Raw genomic sequence first — 19515 nt, 5'->3', positions numbered from 1 at the left:
TGCTTCATTGCCAGATGACAATAGGCTGACCTCTTTTGGGTCAGGGCCAGGGATTGAGCCATGTTAAACCAACAGACTGTGTAAACTCACACAGGGTCAAGGACTCCGGAGATTAAAGTATTCATGTGTGTGTGTGTTTTACATGTGTGTGTATATGTGTGAGTGTGTTCGCGTTTGTATGTGCGTGCCTTTGTGTGTGTGTGTGTGTGTGTGTGTTTGTATGTGCGTGCCTTTGTGTGTGTGTGTGTGTGTGTGTGTGTGTGTGTGTGTGTGTGTTTGTTATTGGTTCATTATTGGTTAATAGCATTGAGAGACAGAAGGTGACAGTCTAAATAACAGTGGAGGTTTAGACAGAGGTGACAGTCTAAATAACAGTGGAGGTTTAGACAGAGGTGACAGTCTAAATAACAGTGGAGGTTTAGACAGAGGTGACAGTCTAAATAACAGTGGAGGTTTAGACAGAGGTGACAGTCTGAATAACAGTGGAGGTTTAGACAGAAGGTGACAGTCTAAATAACAGTGGAGGTTTAGACAGAGGTGACAGTCTGAATAACAGTGGAGCATAAGGTTTAGACAGAGGTGACAGTTTGAATAACAGTGGAGCATAAGGTTTAGACAGAGGTGACAGTCTGAATAACAGTGGAGGTTTAGACAGAGGTGACAGTCTAAATAACAGTGGAGCATAAGGTTTAGACAGAGGTGACAGTCTGAATACCAGTGGAGGTTTAGACAGAAGGTGACAGTCTAAATAACAGTGGAGGTTTAGACAGAGGTGACAGTCTAAATAACAGTGGAGGTTTAGACAGAGGTGACAGTCTGAATAACAGTGGAGCATAAGGTTTAGACAGAGGTGACAGTCTAAATACCAGTAGAGGTTTAGACAGAGGTGACAGTCTAAATAACAGTGGAGGTTTAGACAGAGGTGACAGTCTAAATAACAGTGGAGGTTTAGACAGAGGTGACAGTCCAAATAACAGTGGAGGTTTAGACAGAGGTGACAGTCCAAATAACAGTGGAGGTTTAGACAGAGGTGACAGTCTGAATAACAGTGGAGCATAATGTTTAGACAGAGGTGACAGTCCAAATAACAGTGGAGCATAAGGTTTAGACAGAAGGTGACAGTCTAAATAACAGTGGAGGTTTAGACAGAGGTGACAGTCTGAATAACAGTGGAGCATAAGGTTTAGACAGAGGTGACAGTCTGAATAACAGTGAAGGTTTAGACAGAGGTGCCAGTCTAAATAACAGTGGAGGTTTAGACAGCGGTGACAGTCTGAATAACAGTGGAGGTTTAGACAGAGGTGACAGTCTGAATAACAGTGGAGGTTTAGACAGAGGTGACAGTCTAAATAACAGTGGAGGTTTAGACAGAGGTGACAGTCTGAATAACAGTGGAGGTTTAGACAGAGGTGACAGTCTGAATAACAGTGGAGGTTTAGACAGAGGTGACAGTCTAAATAACAGTGGAGGTTTAGACAGAGGTGACAGTCTAAATAACAGTGGAGGTTTAGACAGAGGTGCCCTACTGGCTATAGTACAGTATTACAACCCCTACAGATACACACAGGCCTGGTAAGCACAGATAAAAGCCATTACGTCTCAGTGTTGTGTGGTGGTAAAGGAGAGCAGTAGGGCTGTGGGATCTCACTAGTATACATACTGTAAGCCTCTTAGCACTGCTGGGATAATACAGGAACACAGGACAGAACTGACTGCCACAATCCACACCGTCTGACTACGACTACACAATGTGTGTGTGTTCTGCCGTGTGAGCTAGGAGAGCCCAGTGGAAGTACAGGGGGAACAGTGAGCAGGGCAGATTTTGACAACGAGGCCCCCTCCCTACCGTTAGGATCTTTGGTTTTTAGACAGGTGTCAGAGATGGAGTAGCAGGCGCAGAATAGCTATGAGGTTATGAGGATGGAGTTATTAGCTGATGAAACAGAGAGATGTTTAACTACCATGTTTAATAAGATCATAAAGGAGACGGAGAGTTATGGTGCATCCTGACAACGGTCAAGGTCAACTGGAATGACGCACACCCACACACCCACACACACATACAGGTGTGCACATGCACATACATACACTCTCTCTCCCTCTTACCAATCTCTTCGTTCTAGTATTGTCAGTCCATGCATGTTTGTTCGTTCACCAGCAGACCACCGCCAGCCATGCATCACCAAGGCACCGCACTGCATGCAATGCACACACACCCATGCCACCACACTGCATGCAATGCACACACACCCCTGCCACCACACTGCATGCAATGCACACACACCCCTGCCACCACACTGCATGCAATGCACACACACCCCTGCCACCGCACTGCATGCAACAAGCACCAAGCAAAGAGGAAATCCCACCCACTCTAATTCACATACACAGCGACTCCACCCACACTCCCACAAAGCCACGGCACAGAGCCAAAGCCACAGCACAGGATATGCACAGGCAACACCATAGCACCAAAGGGCACACAGGCACACAGAGCTGGACTCACTGGGTGTCTCTTGGGGACGTCATATACCCCCTCCTTCTGTTGACTGGTCGGAACCTGGACAACCAACCAACCAATCACCACACAACAGCCCACCAACCACACGTTAGCTTTTGTTAACATGACAACCTTAATGTAATGTACTAGAAAGTACCAGTTGCAGGAAATACCAAAGCAATACAAGACTATAAAATAAAGCCTTGCGTGACAGTCAAATGTAGACTAAAGCCTGGACATTGTCAGGACTGACGGACAACATTAACTGAGAATGACAAGTCTCTTATGGCTTGCATCTGAGTGTGTGTCTGTGCGTCTATATGTGCTCGTGCATGTGTGTGAGAGTGATGTAATCTGTATTCAAATCTATGAGTTGAGGCTTCATTCCGAGTAATCTGTGGACTATCAGCAGCTCTCTCCCTCCCCTGTCCTCTCTCTCTACCCCCGTCCTCTCTCTCTCCCCATCCTCTCTCTCTCCCTCCCCATCCTCTCTCTCCCTCCCTCCCCCGTCCCTCTCTCCCTCCCCCGTCCTCTCTCTCTCCTCCCTCCCCACCCTCTCTCTCTCCCTCCCTCCCCCATCCTCTCTCTCTCTCCCCCATCCTCTCGCTCTCTCCCTCCCTCCTCCATCATCTCTCTCTCTCCCTCCCCCGTCTCTCTCTCTCTCCCTCCCCCCGTCCTCTCTCTCTCTCCCTCCCCGTCCTCTCTCTCTCTCTCCCTCCCCGTCCTCTCTCTCTCTCTCCCTCCCCCCGTCCTCTCTCTCCCTCCCCCATCCTCTCTCTCTCCCTCCCTCCCCATCCTCTCTCTCTCTCCCTCCCCGTCCTCTCTCTCTCTACCTCCCCCATCCTCTCTCTCTCCCTCCCTCCCCCATCCTCTCTCTCCCTCCCTCCCCGTCCTCTCTCTCCCTCCCCCGCGTCCTCTCTCTCTCTCCCTCCCCCGCGTCCTCTCTCTCTCTCCCTCCCTCCCCACCCTCTCTCTCTCCCTCCTCCCCATCCTCTCTCTCTCTCCCCCATCCTCTCGCTCTCTCCCTCCCTCCTCCATCATCTCTCTCTCTCCCTCCCCGTCCTCTCTCTCTCTCTCCCTCCCCGTCCTCTCTCTCTCTCTCTCTCCCCGTCCTCTCTCTCCCTCCCCCATCCTCTCTCTCTCCCTCCCTCCCCATCCTCTCTCTCTCTCCCTCCCCCCGTCCTCTCTCTCTCTACCTCCCCCATCCTCTCTCTCTCCCTCCCTCCCCCATCCTCTCTCTCCCTCCCTCCCCGTCCTCTCTCTCTCGCCCGTCCTCTCTCTCCCTCCCCTGTCCTCTCTCTCTACCCCGTCCTCTCTCTCTCCCCATCCTCTCTCTCTCCCTCCCCATCCTCTCTCTCCCTCCCCCCGTCCTCTCTCTCCCTCCCTGTCCTCTCTCTCTACCCCGTCCTCTCTCTCCCTCCCCTGTCCTCTCTCTCTACCCCCGTCCTCTCTCTCTCCCCATCCTCTCTCTCTCCCTCCCCCATCCTCTCTCTCCCTCCCCCGTCCTCTCTCTCTCTCCCTGTCCTCTCTCTCTCTCCCTCCCCGTCCTCTCTCTCCTCCCGTCCTCTCTCTCTCTCCCTCCCCCTTCCTCTCTCTCTCTCCCTCCCCCTGTCCTCTCTCTCCCTCCCCCCATCCCTCTCTCTCTCTCCCTCCCTCTGTCCTCTCTCTCTCTCCCCGTCCTCTCTCTCTCCCTCCCGCGTCTCTCTCTCCCTCCCCGTCCTCTCTCTCTCTCTCTCCCTCCCCGTCCTCTCTCTCTCTCCCCCTGTCCTCTCTCTCTCGCCCGTCCTCTCTCTCCCCTCCCCGTCCTCTCTCTCCCTCCCCCGTCCTCTCTCTCTCGCCTGTCCTCTCTCCCTCCTCCCCGTCCTCTCTCCCTCCCCGTCCTCTCTCTCTCCCCCCCGTCCTCTCTCTCCCTCCCCCGTCCTCTCTCTCTCTCCCTGTCCTCTCTCTCTCCCTCCCCGTCCTCTCTCTCTCCCTCCCCCCGTCCTCTCTCTCTCCTCCCCCGTCCTCTCTCTCTCTCCCCTCCCGGTCCTCTATCTCCCTCCTCCCCGTCCTCTCTCTCCCTCCCCGTCCTCTCTCTCTCTCCCTCCCCCTGTCCTCTCTCTCCCTCCCCCATCCTCTCTCTCTCTCTCCCTCCCTCTGTCCTCTCTCTCTCTCCCCAGTCCTCTCTCTCCCTCCCCCTTCCTCTCTCTATCTCCCTCCCCCTGTCCTCTCTCTCCCTCCCCCCGTCCTCTCTCTCTCCCTCCCTCTGTCCTCTCTCTCTCTCCCCGTCTCTCTCTCTCCGCGTCCTCTCTCTCCCCCTCCCTCCCCGTCCTCTCTCTCTCTCCCTCCTTCCCCCGTCCTCTCTCTCTCCCCCGTCCTCTCTCTCTCTCCCTCCCCGTCCTCTCTCTCTCTCCCTCCCCTGTCCTCTCTCTCTCTCTCCCTCCCTCCCCCGTCCTCTCTCTCTCCCTCCCGTCCTCTCTCTCTCTCTCTCCCCGTCCTCTCCCTCCCCCATCCTCTCTCTCTCTCCCTCCCCCGTCCTCTCTCTCCCTCCCCGCGTCCTCTCTCTCCCTCCCTCCCCCACCCTCTCTCTCTCCCTCCCTCCCCATCCCTCTCTCTCTCTCCCCATCCTCTCGCTCTCTCCCTCCCTCCTCCATCATCTCTCTCTCTCCCTCCCCCATCCTCTCTCTCTCCCTCCCTCCCCATCCTCTCTCTCTCTCCCTCCCCCGTCCTCTCTCTCCCTCCCTCCCCGTCCTCTCTCTCTCTCCCTCCCCGTCCTCTCTCTCTCCTCTCCCCGTCCTCTCTCTCCCTCCCCTGTCCTCTCTCTCTACCCCCGTCCTCTCTCTCTCCCTCCCCCATCCTCTCTCTCCCTCCCCCGTCCTCTCTCTCTCTCCCTGTCCTCTCTCTCTCCCTCCCCATCCTCTCTCTCTCCCCTCCTCCCCATCCTCTCTCTCTCCCTCCCCCGTCCTCTCTCCCTCCCCGCGTCCTCTCTCTCTCTCGCTCCCTCCCTCCCCCATCCTCTCTCTCTCCCTCCCCCATCCTCTCTCTCCCTCCCTCCCCGTCCTCTCTCTCGCCCGTCCTCTCTCTCCCTCCCCCGTCCTCTCTCTCCCTCCCCGTCCTCTCTCTCCCTCCCCGTCCTCTCTCTCCCTCCCCTGTCCTCTCTCTCTACCCCGTCCTCTCTCTCTCCCCTGTCCTCTCTCTCTCCCTCCCCCATCCTCTCTCTCCCTCCCCCGTCCTCTCTCTCCCTCCCCTGTCCTCTCTCTCTACCCCCCGTCTCTCTCTCCCTCCCCTGTCCTCTCTCTCCCCCGTCCTCTCTCTCCCTCCCAAGTCCTCTCTCTCTACCCCGTCCTCTCTCTCTCCCCATCCTCTCTCTCTCCCTCCCCTCCCCATCCTCTCTCTCCCTCCCCGTCCTCTCTCTCTCTCCCTGTCCCTCTCTCTCTCCCTCCCCGTCCTCTATCTCCCTCCCGTCCTCTCTCTCCCTCCTCCCATCCTCTCTCTCTCTCCCTCCCGTCCTCTCTCTCTCTCCCTGTCCTCTCTCTCTCCCTCCCCGTCCTCTATCTCCCTCCGTCCTCTCTCTCCCTCCTCCCATCCTCTCTCTCTCTCTCTCTCTCTCTCTCCCCCCCGTCCTCTCTCTCCCTCCCACGTCCTCTCTCTCTCCTCCCGTCCTCTCTCTCTCTCCCTCCCCTTCCTCTCTCTCTCTCCCTCCCCTGTCCTCTCTCTCCCTCCCCCCATCCCTCTCTCTCTCTCCCTCCCTCTGTCCTCTCTCTCCTCCTCCCCGTCCTCTCTCTCTCTCTCCCCGTCCTCTCTCTCCCTCCCGCGTCCTCTCTCTCCCTCCCGCGTCCTCTCTCTCCCTCCCGCGTCCTCTCTCTCCCTCCCCCGTCCTCTCTCTCTCTCTCTCTCCCTCCCCCCGTCCTCTCTCTCTCTCCCCCATCCTCTCTCTCTCTCGCGTCGTCCTCTCTCTCCTTCCCCGTCCTCTCTCTCCCTCCCCGTCCTCTCTCTCTCGCCTGTCCTCTCTCTCCCTCCCCGTCCTCTCTCTCCCTCCCCGTCCTCTCTCCCTCCCCCATCCTCTCTCTCCCTCCCCCCGTCCTCTCTCTCTCTCTCCCTGTCCTCTCTCTCTCTCCCTCCCCGTCCTCTCTCTCTCCCTCCCCCCGTCCTCTCTCTCTCCCTCCCCCGTCCTCTCTCTCTCTCCCTCCCCCGTCCTCTCTCTCTCGCCTGTCCTCTCTCTCCCTCCCCCCGTCCTCTCGCTCTCCCTCCCCCGTCCTCTCTCTCTCTCCTCCCGGTCCTCTATCTCCCTCCCCGTCCTCTCTCTCCCTCCCGTCCTCTCTCTCCCTCCCCATCCTCTCTCTCTCTCCCTCCCCCTGTCCTCTCTCTCCCTCCCCATCCTCTCTCTCTCTCTCCCTCCCTCTGTCCTCTCTCTCTCCCCCAGTCCTCTCTCTCCCTCCCCTTCCTCTCTATCTCCCTCCCCCTGTCCTCTCTCTCCCTCCCCCATCCTCTCTCTCTCCCTCCCTCTGTCCTCTCTCTCTCTCTCCCCGTCCTCTCTCTCCCGCGTCCTCTCTCTCCCCGTCCTCTCTCTCTCCCTCCCCGTCTCTCTCTCTCTCCCTCCTTCCCCCCGTCTCTCTCTCTCTCCCCGTCCTCTCTCTCTCTCCCTCCCCTGTCCTCTCTCTCTCTCCCTCCCTCCCCCGTCCTCTCTCTCTCCCTCCCCTGTCCTCTCTCTCTCTCCTCCCCGTCCTCTCCCTCCCCATCCTCTCTCTCTCTCCCTCCCCGTCCTTTCTCTCCCCGCGTCCTCTCTCTCCCTCCTCCCCATCCTCTCGCTCTCTCCCTCCCTCCTCCATCATCTCTCTCTCTCTCCTCCCCCATCCTCTCTCTCTCCCTCCCCCATCCTCTCTCTCTCCCTCCCTCCCATCCTCCTCTCTCTCTCTCCCTCCCTCCCCATCCTCTCTCTCTCTCCCTCCCCGTCCTCTCTCTCTCTCCCCTCCCCGTCCTCTCTCTCTCTCTCCCTCCCCCGTCCTCTCTCTCTCCCTCCCTCCCCATCCTCTCTCTCTCCCTCCCTCCCCGCGTCCTCTCTCTCCCCCTCCCCCGCGTCCTCTCTCTCTCTCCCTCCCTCCCCCATCCTCTCTCCCTCCCTCCCCATCCTCTCTCTCTCCCTCCCCATCCTCTCTCTCCCTCCCTCCACCGTCCTCTCTCTCTCGCCCGTCCTCTCTCTCCCTCCCCGTCCTCTCTCTCCCTCCCCTGTCCTCTCTCTCTACCCCCCGTCCTCTCTCTCTCCCCATCCTCTCTCTCTCCCTCCCCCGTCCTCTCTCTCTACCCCGTCCTCTCTCTCCCTCCCCTGTCCTCTCTCTCACCCCGTCCTCTCTCTCCCTCCCCTCCCTGTCCTCTCTCTCTACCCCGTCCTCTCTCTCTCCCCATCCTCTCTCTCTCCCTCCCCATCTCTCTCTCTCCCTCCCCGTCCTCTCTCTCTCTCCCTGTCCTCTCTCTCTCCCTCCCGTCCTCTCTCTCCTCCCGTCCTCTCTCTCTCTCCCTCCCCCTTCCTCTCTCTCTCTCCCTCCCCCTGTCCTCTCTCTCCCTCCCCCATCCCTCTCTCTCTCTCCCTCCCTCTGTCTCTCTCTCTCTCTCCCCGTCCTCTCTCTCTCCCTCCCCCCGTCCTCTCTCTCTCTCTCCTCCCCGGTCCTCTATCTCCCTCCCCGTCCTCTCTCTCCCTCCCCGTCCTCTCTCTCCCTCCCCCGTCCTCTCTCTCTCTCCCTCCCCCTGTCCTCTCTCTCCCTCCCCATCCTCTCTCTCTCTCCCTCCCTCGTCCTCTCTCTCTCTCCCCCAGTCCTCTCTCTCCCTCCCCCTGTCCTCTCTCTCCCTCCCCGTCCTCTCTCCCTCCCCCATCCTCTCTCTCCCTCCCCGTCCTCTCTCTCTCTCTCCCTGTCCTCTCTCTCTCCCTCCCCCCTCTCTCTCTCCCTCCCCCCGTCCTCTCTCTCTCCCTCCCCCCGTCCTCTCTCTCTCTCCCTCCCCCGTCCTCTCTCTCTCGCCTGTCCTCTCTCTCCCTCCCCGTCCTCTCGCTCTCCCTCCCCGTCCTCTCTCTCTCTCCCTCCCGGTCCTCTATCTCCCTCCCCGTCCTCTCTCTCCCTCCCGTCCTCTCTCTCCCTCCCCCATCCTCTCTCTCTCCCTCCCCTGTCCTCTCTCTCCCTCCCCATCCTCTCTCTCTCTCTCCCTCCCTCTGTCCTCTCTCTCTCCCCCAGTCCTCTCTCTCCCTCCCCTTCCTCTCTCTATCTCCCTCCCCCTGTCCTCTCTCTCCCTCCCCCATCCTCTCTCTCTCCCTCCCTCTGTCCTCTCTCTCTCTCTCCCCGTCCTCTCTCTCCGCGTCCTCTCTCTCCCCGTCCTCTCTCTCTCCCTCCCCCGTCCTCTCTCTCTCTCCCTCCTTCCCCCGTCCTCTCTCTCTCCCCGTCCTCTCTCTCTCTCCCTCCCCTGTCCTCTCTCTCTCTCTCCCTCCCTCCCCCCGTCCTCTCTCTCTCCCTCCCCTGTCCTCTCTCTCTCTCCTCCCCCGTCCTCTCCCTCCCCCATCCTCTCTCTCTCTCCCTCCCCGTCCTTTTCTCTCCCCCGCGTCCTCTCTCTCCCTCCCTCCCCCATCCTCTCGCTCTCTCCCTCCCTCCTCCATCATCTCTCTCTCTCTCCCTCCCCATCCTCTCTCTCTCCCTCCCCATCCTCTCTCTCTCCCTCCCTCCCCATCCTCTCTCTCTCTCCCTCCTCCCCATCCTCTCTCTCTCTCCCTCCCCCCGTCTCTCTCTCTCTCCCTCCCCGTCCTCTCTCTCTCTCTCCCTCCCCCGTCCTCTCTCTCTCCCTCCCTCCCCATCCTCTCTCTCTCCCTCCCTCCCCCCGCGTCTCTCTCTCCCTCCCCCGCGTCCTCTCTCTCTCTCCCTCCCTCCCCCATCCTCTCTCCCTCCCTCCCCATCCTCTCTCTCTCCCTCCCCATCCTCTCTCTCCCTCCCTCCACCGTCCTCTCTCTCTCGCCCGTCCTCTCTCTCCCTCCCCGTCCTCTCTCTCCCTCCCCTGTCTCTCTCTCTCTACCCCGTCCTCTCTCTCTCCCCATCCTCTCTCTCTCCCTCCCCGTCCTCTCTCTCTACCCCCCGTCCTCTCTCTCCCTCCCCTGTCCTCTCTCTCTACCCCCGTCCTCTCTCTCCCTCCCCTCCCTGTCCTCTCTCTCTACCCCGTCCTCTCTCTCTCCCCATCCTCTCTCTCTCCCTCCCCCATCCTCTCTCTCCCTCCCCGTCCTCTCTCTCTCTCCCTGTCCTCTCTCTCTCCCTCCACGTCCTCTCTCTCCTCCCGTCCTCTCTCTCTCTCCCTCCCCCTTCCTCTCTCTCTCTCTCCCTCCCCTGTCCTCTCTCTCCCTCCCCCATCCCTCTCTCTCTCTCCCTCCCTCTGTCCTCTCTCTCTCTCCCCGTCCTCTCTCTCTCCCTCCCCGTCCTCTCTCTCTCTCTCCCTCCCGGTCCTCTATCTCCCTCCCCGTCCTCTCTCTCCCTCCCCGTCCTCTCTCTCCCTCCCCCCGTCCTCTCTCTCTCTCCCTCCCCTGTCCTCTCTCTCCCTCCCCCATCCTCTCTCTCTCTCTCCCTCCCTCGTCCTCTCTCTCTCTCCCCCAGTCCTCTCTCTCCCTCCCCCTGTCCTCTCTCTCCCTCCCCCCATCCTCTCTCTCTCCCTCCTCTGTCCTCTCTCTCTCTCTCTCCCCCGTCCTCTCTCTCCCGCGTCCTCTCTCTCCCCCGTCCTCTCTCTCTCCCTCCCCGTCCTCTCTCTCTCTCCCTCCTTCCCCCCGTCCTCTCTCTCTCCCCCGTCCTCTCTCTCTCTCCCTCCCCGTCCTCTCTCTCTCTCCCTCCCTGTCTCTCTCTCTCCCTCCCGTCCTCTCTCTCTCTCTCCTCCCCGTCCTCTCCCTCCCCATCCTCTCTCTCTCTCCCTCCCCGTCCTCTCTCTCCCTCCCCCGCGTCCTCTCTCTCTCTCCCTCCCTCCCTCCCCACCCTCTCTCTCTCTCCCTCCCTCCCCCATCCTCTCTCTCTCTCCCCCATCCTCTCGCTCTCTCCCTCCCTCCTCCATCATCTCTCTCTCTCCCTCCCCATCCTCTCTCTCTCCCTCCCTCCCCATCATCTCTCTCTCTCTCCCTCCCCCATCTCTCTCTCTCCCTCCCTCCCCATCCTCTCTCTCTCTCCCTCCCCGTCCTCTCTCTCCCTCCCCCCGTCTCTCTCTCTCTCCCTCCCCCATCCTCTCTCTCTCTCCCCCATCCTCTCGCTCTCTCCCTCCCTCCTCCATCATCTCTCTCTCTCCCTCCCCATCCTCTCTCTCTCCCTCTCTCCCCATCCTCTCTCTCTCCCTCCCCATCCTCTCTCTCCCTCCCCGTCCTCTCTCTCTCTCCCTGTCCTCTCTCTCTCCCTCCCCCATCCTCTCTCCCTCCCTCCCCATCCTCTCTCTCTCCCTCCCTCCCCGTCCTCTCTCCCTCCCCCTCGTCCTCTCTCTCTCTCGCTCCCTCCCTCCCCATCCTCTCTCTCTCCCTCCCCCATCCTCTCTCTCCCTCCCTCCCCGTCCTCTCTCTACCCCGTCCTCTCTCTCTCCCTGTCCTCTCTCTCTCCCTCCCCATCCTCTCTCTCCCTCCCCGTCCTATCTCTCCCTCCCTTGTCCTCTCTCTCTACCCCGTCCTCTCTCTCCCTCCCCTGTCCTCTCTCTCTCCCCCGTCCTCTCTCTCCCTCCCCTGTCCTCTCTCTCTACCCCCGTCCTCTCTCTCTCCCCATCCTCTCTCTCTCCCTCCCCCCATCCTCTCTCTCCCTCCCCGTCCTCTCTCTCTCCCTGTCCTCTCTCTCTCCCTCCCCGTCCTCTATCTCTCCCTCCCGTCCCTCTCTCTCCCTCCTCCCATCCTCTCTCTCTCTCCCTCCCCGTCCTCTTTCTCTCTCCCTCTCCCTGTCCTCTCTCTCCCTCCCCCATCCTCTCTCTCTCTCTCTCTCTCTCTCTCCCCCGTCCTCTCTCTCTCCCTCCCCGTCCTCTCTCTCCTCCCGTCCTCTCTCTCTCTCCCTCCCCCTTCCTCTCTCTCTCTACCTCCCCCTGTCCTCTCTCTCTCTCCCCCGTCCTCTCTCTCCCTCCCGCGTCCTCTCTCTCCCTCCCGCGTCCTCTCTCTCCCTCCCCGTCCTCTCTCTCTCTCTCTCCCTCCCCGTCCTCTCTCTCTCTCCCCCATCCTCTCTCTCTCTCGCCCGTCTCTCTCTCCCTTCCCCGTCCTCTCTCTCCCTCCCCGTCCTCTCTCTCTCGCCTGTCCTCTCTCTCCCTCCCCGTCCTCTCTCTCCCTCCCCGTCCTCTCTCCCTCCCCATCCTCTCTCTCCCTCCCCGTCCTCTCTCTCTCTCCCTGTCCTCTCTCTCTCCCTCCCCCCGTCCTCTCTCTCTTCCTCCCCCGTCTCTCTCTCTCCCTCCCCCGTCCTCTCTCTCTCTCTCCCTCCCCGTCCTCTCTCTCTCGCCTGTCCTCTCTCTCCCTCCCCCCGTCCTCTCGCTCTCCCTCCCCCCGTCCTCTCTCTCTCTCCCTCCCGGTCCTCTATCTCCCTCCCGTCCTCTCTCTCCCTCCCCGTCCTCTCTCTCTCCCTCCCCGTCCTCTCTCTCTCCCTCCCCCGTCCTCTCTCTCTCTCCCTCCCCCTGTCCTCTCTCTCCCTCCCCATCCTCTCTCTCTCTCTCCCTCCCTCTGTCCTCTCTCTCTCTCCCCCAGTCCTCTCTCTCCCTCCCCCTTCCTCTCTCTATCTCCCTCCCCCTGTCCTCTCTCTCCTCCCCCCATCCTCTCTCTCTCCCTCCCTCTGTCCTCTCTCTCTCTCTCCCCGTCTCTCTCTCTCCGCGTCCTCTCTCTCCCCGTCCTCTCTCTCTCCCCTCCCCGTCCTCTCTCTCTCTCCCTCCTTCCCCCCGTCCTCTCTCTCTCCCCCGTCCCTCTCTCTCTCCCTCCCCTGTCCTCTCTCTCTCTCTCCCTCCCCATCCTCTCTCTCTCTCCTCCCCGTCCTCTCCCTCCCCCATCCTCTCTCTCTCTCCCTCCCCCGTCCTTTCTCTCCCTCCCCCGCGTCCTCTCTCTCCCTCCCTCCCCACCCTCTCTCTCTCCCTCCCTCCCCCATCCTCTCTCTCTCTCCCCATCCTCTCGCTCTCTCCCTCCCTCCTCCATCATCTCTCTCTCTCTCCCTCCCCATCCTCTCTCTCTCCCTCCCCCATCCTCTCTCTCCCTCCCTCCCCATCCTCTCTCTCTCTCCCTCCCTCCCCATCCTCTCTCTCTCTCCCTCCCTCCCCATCCTCTCTCTCTCTCCCTCCCCGTCCTCTCTCTCTCTCCCTCCCCGTCTCTCTCTCTCTCTCCCTCCCCCCGTCCTCTCTCTCCCTCCCCGTCCTCTCTCTCTCCCTCCCCCATCCTCTCTCTCTCCCTCCCTCCCCATCCTCTCTCTCTCCCTCCCTCCCCGCGTCCTCTCTCTCCCTCCCCCGCGTCCTCTCTCTCTCTCCCTCCCTCCCCCATCCTCTCTCTCTCCCTCCCCATCCTCTCTCTCTCCCTCCCCATCCTCTCTCTCTCCCTCCCCATCCTCTCTCTCCCTCCCTCCCCGTCCTCTCTCTCGCCCGTCCTCTCTCTCCCTCCCCGTCCTCTCTCTCCCTCCCCTGTCCTCTCTCTCTACCCCGTCCTCTCCCTCCCTCCCCGTCCTCTCTCTCTCGCCCGTCCTCTCTCTCCCTCCCCCGTCCTCTCTCTCCCTCCCCTGTCCTCTCTCTCTACCCCGTCCTCTCTCTCTACCCCGTCCTCTCTCTCCCTCCCTGTCCTCTCTCTCTACCCCGTCCTCTCTCTCCCTCCCCTGTCCTCTCTCTCTACCCCCGTCCTCTCTCTCTCCCCATCTCTCTCTCTCCCTCCCCCATCCTCTCTCTCCCTCCCCCGTCTTCTCTCTCTCTCCCTGTCCTCTCTCTCTCCCTCCCGTCCTCTCTCTCCCTCCTCCCATCTCTCTCTCTCTCCCTCCCCGTCCTCTTTCTCTCTCCCTCTCCCTGTCCTCTCTCTCCCTCCCCATCCTCTCTCTCTCTCTCTCTCTCTCCCCGTCCTCTCTCTCTCCCTCCCCGTCCTCTCTCTCCTCCCGTCCTCTCTCTCTCTCCCTCCCCCTTCCTCTCTCTCTCTCCCTCCCCCTGTCCTCTCTCTCCCTCCCCATCCCTCTCTCTCTCTCCCTCCCTCTGTCCTCTCTCTCTCTCCCCGTCCTCTCTCTCCCTCCCCGTCCTCTCTCTCTCCCTCCCGCGTCCTCTCTCTCTCTCTCTCTCCCCCCCCGTCCTCTCTCTCTCTCCCCCGTCCTCTCTCTCTCGCCCGTCCTCTCTCTCCCTTCCCGTCCTCTCTCTCCCTCCCCGTCCTCTCTCTCCCTCCCCGTCCTCTCTCTCTCGCCTGTCTCTCTCTCCCCCCCGTCCTCTCTCTCCCTCCCCGTCCTCTCTCCCTCCCCATCCTCTCTCTCCCTCCCCGTCCTCTCTCTCTCTCCCTGTCCTCTCTCTCTCCCTCCCCGTCCTCTCTCTCTCCCTCCCCCGTCCTCTCTCTCTCCTCCCCCCGTCCTCTCTCTCTCCCTCCCCCCGTCCTCGCTCTCTCTCCCTCCCCGTCCTCTCTCTCTCGCCTGTCCTCTCTCTCCCTCCCCCCGTCCTCTCTCTCTCCCTCCCCGTCCTCTCTCTCTCTCCCTCCCCGGTCCTCTATCTCCCCCCCGTCCTCTCTCTCCCTCCCGTCCTCTCTCTCCCTCCCCCGTCCTCTCTCTCTCTCCCTCCCCGTCTCTCTCTCTCTCCCTCCCCTGTCCTCTCTCTCCTCCCCATCTCTCTCTCTCTCTCTCTCCCCCAGTCCTCTCTCTCCCTCCCCCTTCCTCTCTCTATCTCCCTCCCCCTGTCCTCTCTCTCCCTCCCCCATCCTCTCTCTCTCCCTCCCTCTGTCCTCTCTCTCTCTCTCCCCGTCCTCTCTCTCCCCGTCCTCTCTCTCCCCGTCCTCTCTCTCTCCCTCCCCCCGTCCTCTCTCTCTCTCCCTCCTTCCCCCGTCCTCTCTCTCTCCCCCGTCCTCTCTCTCTCTCCCTCCCCTGTCCTCTCTCTCTCTCTCCCTCCCTCCCCCGTCCTCTCTCTCTCTCCCTCCCCTGTCCTCTCTCTCTCTCCTCCCCGTCCTCTCCCTCCCCATCCTCTCTCTCTCTCCCTCCCCGTCCTCTCTCTCCCTCCCCCCGCGTCCTCTCTCCCTCTCCCTCCCTCCCCACCCTCTCTCTCTCCCTCCCTCCCCCATCCTCTCTCTCTCTCCCCCATCCTCTCACTCTCTCCCTCCCTCCTCCATCATCTCTCTCCCTCCCCCATCCTCTCTCTCTCCCTCCTCCCCGTCCTCTCTCTCTCTCCCTCCCCGTCCTCTCTCTCTCTCCCTCCCCCGTCCTCTCTCTCTCTCCCTCCCCGTCCTCTCTCTCTCTCCCTCCCCGTCCTCTCTCTCTCTCTCCCTCCCCCGTCCTCTCTCTCCTCCCCCCGCGTCCTCTCTCTCTCTCCCTCCCCCGCGTCCTCTCTCTCTCTCCCTCCCCATCCTCTCTCTCTCTCCCTCCCTCCCCATCCTCTCTCTCCCTCCCCCCCATCCTCTCTCCCCCTCCCCATCCTCTCTCTCCCTCCCCCATCCTCTCCCTCCCCATCCTCTCTCCCTCTCCCTCCCCATTCTCTCTCTCTCCCTCCCTCCCCGTCCCTCTCTCTCCCTCCCCCGCGTCCTCTCTCTCTCCCTCCCTCCCCCATCCTCTCTCTCTCTCCCTCCCCATCCTCTCTCTCTCTCCCTCCCTCCCCATCCTCTCTCGCTCTCCCTCCCTCCCCGTCCTCTCTCTCCCTCCCCTCGCGTCCTATCTCTGTCTCTCTCCCTCCCCGTCCTCTCCCTCCCTCCCTCCCCCTGTCCTCTCTCTCTCTCCCTCCCCCGTCCTCTCTCTCTCTCTCCCCCTCCCCCGTCCTCTCCCTCCCTCCCCATCCTCTCTCTCTCCCTCCCTCCCCGTCCTCTCTCTCCCTCCCCCCGCATCCTATCTCTGTCTCTCTCCAATATAGAGTGGCACAATGTGGTCTTATCAGAGAGAAACATGCAATAAACTGGTCTGTCTGTGGTTGTGTCTCAAATAACAGCATATTCCTCATGTAGTGCACTACTTTTGGTCAGAGCCTGGGTTTTAGGGTCTATTGAGACACAGCCATAGAGAGAGAGAGAGAGAGAGAGACAGAGTGATACAGGTCTCTATATGTGTTATCTGCGTTCTGTTCGATTAACTGATGATTTATTGTCCCTGACGTGTCAGACTAACAAACTAATCCACCTGATTGATCTGTTGTGAATGGAAACGTAAATAAAAACCTAATGGGACAAACATTTCTGTCCACCACAGTTTTACCCGGCCAGACCACAGATTTACCCGGCCAGACCACAGATTTACCCGGCCAGACCACAGATTTACCTGGCCAGATCACAGTTTTACCCGGCCAGACCACAGATTTACCCGGCCAGACCACAGATTTACCCGGCCAGACCACAGATTTACCCGGCCAGACCACAGATTTACCCGGCCAGGCCACAGATTTACCCGGCCAGGCCACATCCTCAGGAGATGATGTGGAAACCAGCCACTAGGGTCAATGGTGAGCGCTGTAACCTTCAAGTAGGTTTCGGTTTTGCTGGGCGGAAGCATCTGCCTCTGGTGCCAAAGGTTGCAGCGATAGAAAGTTGTTTTTGAGATTTGGTTTTAAGCCTATACCAAACCATAACCCTTATCGTAACCATTCAGAGTTAACACCTAACCTTAACCATTCAGAGTTAATACCTAACCTTAACCCTAACCTTAACCATTCAGAGTTAATGCCTAACCTTAACCCTAACCTTAACCAATCAGAGTTAATCCCTAAACTTAACCCTAACCTTAACCATTCAGAGTTAATGCCTAACCTTAACCCTAACCATTCAGAGTTGATGCCTAAACTTAACCCTAACCTTAACCATTCAGAGTTAATGCCTAAACTTAACCCTAACCTTAACCATTCAGAGTTAATGCCTAAACTTAACCCTAACCTTAACCATTCAGAGTTAATGCCTAAACTTAACCCTAACCTTAACCATTCAGAGTTAATGCCTAAACTTAACCCTAACCTTAACCATTCAGAGTTAATGCCTAAACTTAACCCTAACCTTAACCATTCAGAGTTAATGCCTAAACTTAACCCTAACCTTAACCATTCAGAGTTAACACCTAAACTTAACCCTAACCATAACCATTCAGAGTTAACACCTAACCTTAACCCTAACCTTAACCATTCAGAGTTAATGCCTAAATGTAACCTTGAACACTTTGAAATGTAACGTTTGGAACAACTTTGAAATTTGACATTTGAGTAACATGACGTGCGTTTGTGAGAGCAAGTTGGATTTACCAACACCTGAGTCCTCTCTCCACCATCTCTCCTCCCTCTATCTTCCCTAATCACTCTCTCTCTTCTCTCGTTCTCCTGTTTTATTTTATCTCTCTCATCCTTCTTCATCTCTCCATCTCTCAGATTGTTTGCTAGAGGCAGACATCTTTTGGCTCTGTGGCTTCTAACTTCTAACACGTCTTCTCGCATGTGTGTTTGTGAGTGTGTGTGTTCGTGTGTGTGTGTGTTAGAGCGCGCTCTATTTTCAATCCATTTTATTTAAAGATCAAACGAAAGCCTGGTGATTAATCTTTCCCCCTCCCTCATTCCCACTCCCTCTTTCATCTCCGCAGGAAAAGAGAGGAGGGAAAAGAGGAAGAGGGGGAAGGAGGGGGGGACTGCCTTACTCACAGGCCAAGAATAACACCACACACACCTCCCCCATTTCCTCATCGCCTGGAGGTGCACCCAGTCCTCCTGAGGAGAGTACCCAGAGAAAGGGCATCTCCCCTAGGATAAACTTAGTCAGATAGCCCCTGATCCCTCTCTGGACACTGGGTCTGCACCACTGCATGTTGTTGGCATAGTCTATTACCAGTCTCTGTTTCCTATGTTTTCCTGTGCATGCGTGTACATTTTCCTCTCAGGTTTCAGTTGTGTGTCTGTCAGTAGTGAAGCTGTAGGGGATGTTATTCTCTAATCATCTCTATTCCCATTGGAACCATGCTCCTGTCACTCACACAACTCCACCAATAAAATCCAAGCAGAGGGGAGGGGCTTGTACCTGATAAATGCTCTCTTCTGATTGGTCACGGATGGGCTCGTGTCCCGCCTCAAACACAATGTACTACAACACCGGCAGCGGAGGGAGGAGAGGAGAGGAGGAAGAACGAGAAAGAGAAAAATAGGAAATAGGAAATAGAAGAAAAAGGAAAAGGAAAGACTGAGAATAGGAAGCAAAGATGTGATTGGTCAAACAGAATCATCTGTGGGTCCCGCCCCCAAGCAATCCCAGATAGATACCCTCAGACACAGACACACACACACACAAAACCACAACCACACACAACTCAGTCTGTCTGACAAGAACCCTGGGACTCCCCCACAATCCCCCGCAGACACAGAGAAACAGGCAAGGCGATTGGAAGAAGCATTAGAGAGAAACATTCTGATTGGATAACAGCATTATAGAAGCATTCTGATTGGTGTTTAGAAGTTACCTGGTAGACCGGATCCTCCAAATCTTCTTCCAGAATAGTCTAAAGACAGACGGACGGACAGACGGAGAAGGGGAAGAGAGGAGATAGAAAAGTAAAGAGGGGAGAAATAGAGTAGAGAGGGGATAGAAGAGTAGAGATGGGATAGAAGAGTGAAGAGGGGATAGAAGAGTAGAGAGGGGATAGAAGAGTAGAGAGGGGATAGAAGAGTAGAGAGGGGATAGAAGAGTAGAGAGGGGATAGAAGAGTAGAGAGGGGATAGAAAGAGTAGAGAGGGGATAGAAGAGTAGAGAGGGGATAGAAAGAGTGGAGAGGGGATAGAACAGTAGAGAGGGGATAGAAGAGTAGAGAGGGGATAGAAGAGTGGAGAGGGGATAGAAGAGTAGAGAGGGGATAGAAGAGTAGAGAGGGGATAGAAGAGTGGAGAGGGGATAGAAGAGTGGAGAGGGGATAGAAGAGTAAGGGGATAGAAGAGTAGAGAGGGGATAGAAGAGTGGAGAGGGGATAGAAGAGTGGAGAGGGGATAGAAGAGTAGAGAGGGGATAGAAGAGTAGAGAGGGGATAGAAGAGTTGAGAGGGGATTGAAGAGTAGAGAGGGGATAGAAGAGTAGAGAGGGGATAGAAGAGTAGAGAGGGGATAGAAGAGTGGAGAGGGGATAGAAGAGTGGAGAGGGGATAGAACAGTAGAGAGGGGATAGAACAGTAGAGAGGGGAGAAAGAGAGTAGAAAGGGATAGAAGAGTAGAGGGGATAGAAGAGTAGAGAGGGGATAGAAGAGTAGAGAGGGGATAGAAGAGTAGAGAGGGGATAGAAGAGTGGAGAGGGGATAGAAGAGTAGAGAGGGGATAGAAGAGTGGAGAGGGGATAGAAGAGTGGAGAGGGGATAGAAGAGTGGGAGGGGATAGAAGAGTAAGGGGATAGAAGAGTGGAGAGGGGATAGAAGAGTGGAGAGGGGATAGAAGAGTAGAGAGGGGATAGAAGAGTAGAGAGGGGATAGAAGAGTAGAGAGGGGATAGAAGAGTAAAGAGGGAGAAATAGAGTAGAGAGGGGATAGAAGAGTGGAGAGGGATAGAAGAGTGGAGAGGGGATAGAAGAGTGGAGAGGGGATAGAAGAGTGGAGAGGGGGTAGAAGAGTAAGGGGATAGAAGAGTGGAGAGGGGATAGAAGAGTGGAGAGGGGATAGAAGAGTAGAGAGGGGATAGAAGAGTAGAGAGGGGATAGAAGAGTAGAGAGGGGATAGAAGAGTGGAGAGGGGATAGAACAGTAGAGAGGGGATAGAACAGTAGAGAGGGGATAGAAGAGTAGATAGGGAGAAAGAGAGTAGAAAGGGGATAGAAAAGTAGAGGGGATAGAAGAGTAGAGAGGGGATAGAAGAGTAGAGAGGGGATAGAAGAGTAGAGAGGGGATAGAAGAGTGGAGAGGGGATAGAAGAGTAGAGAGGGGATAGAAAGTAGAGAGGGGATAG

General features: G+C 58.0%; 1 protein-coding gene across 1 annotated transcript in view; it reads right to left on the bottom strand.

Annotated features, from left to right (window-relative positions):
- LOC115145129 (disabled homolog 1-like) overlaps window positions 1-19515 on the bottom strand; it is a 75369-nt gene that overhangs the window by 17897 nt on the left and 37957 nt on the right. Inside the window, exons 7-9 of the mRNA XM_065003120.1 lie at window positions 18055-18093; window positions 17619-17681; window positions 2507-2560 (exon numbers count right to left, since the gene is read on the bottom strand). Coding sequence (XP_064859192.1) covers window positions 2507-2560; window positions 17619-17681; window positions 18055-18093 — 156 coding nt within the window. The remainder of the gene's footprint in view (window positions 1-2506; window positions 2561-17618; window positions 17682-18054; window positions 18094-19515) is intronic.

Source organism: Oncorhynchus nerka, linkage group LG17, assembly GCF_034236695.1.
Source record: "Oncorhynchus nerka isolate Pitt River linkage group LG17, Oner_Uvic_2.0, whole genome shotgun sequence".
Lineage (NCBI taxonomy): Eukaryota > Metazoa > Chordata > Actinopteri > Salmoniformes > Salmonidae > Oncorhynchus > Oncorhynchus nerka.
This window is presented reverse-complemented; position numbering and strand designations above follow the sequence as displayed.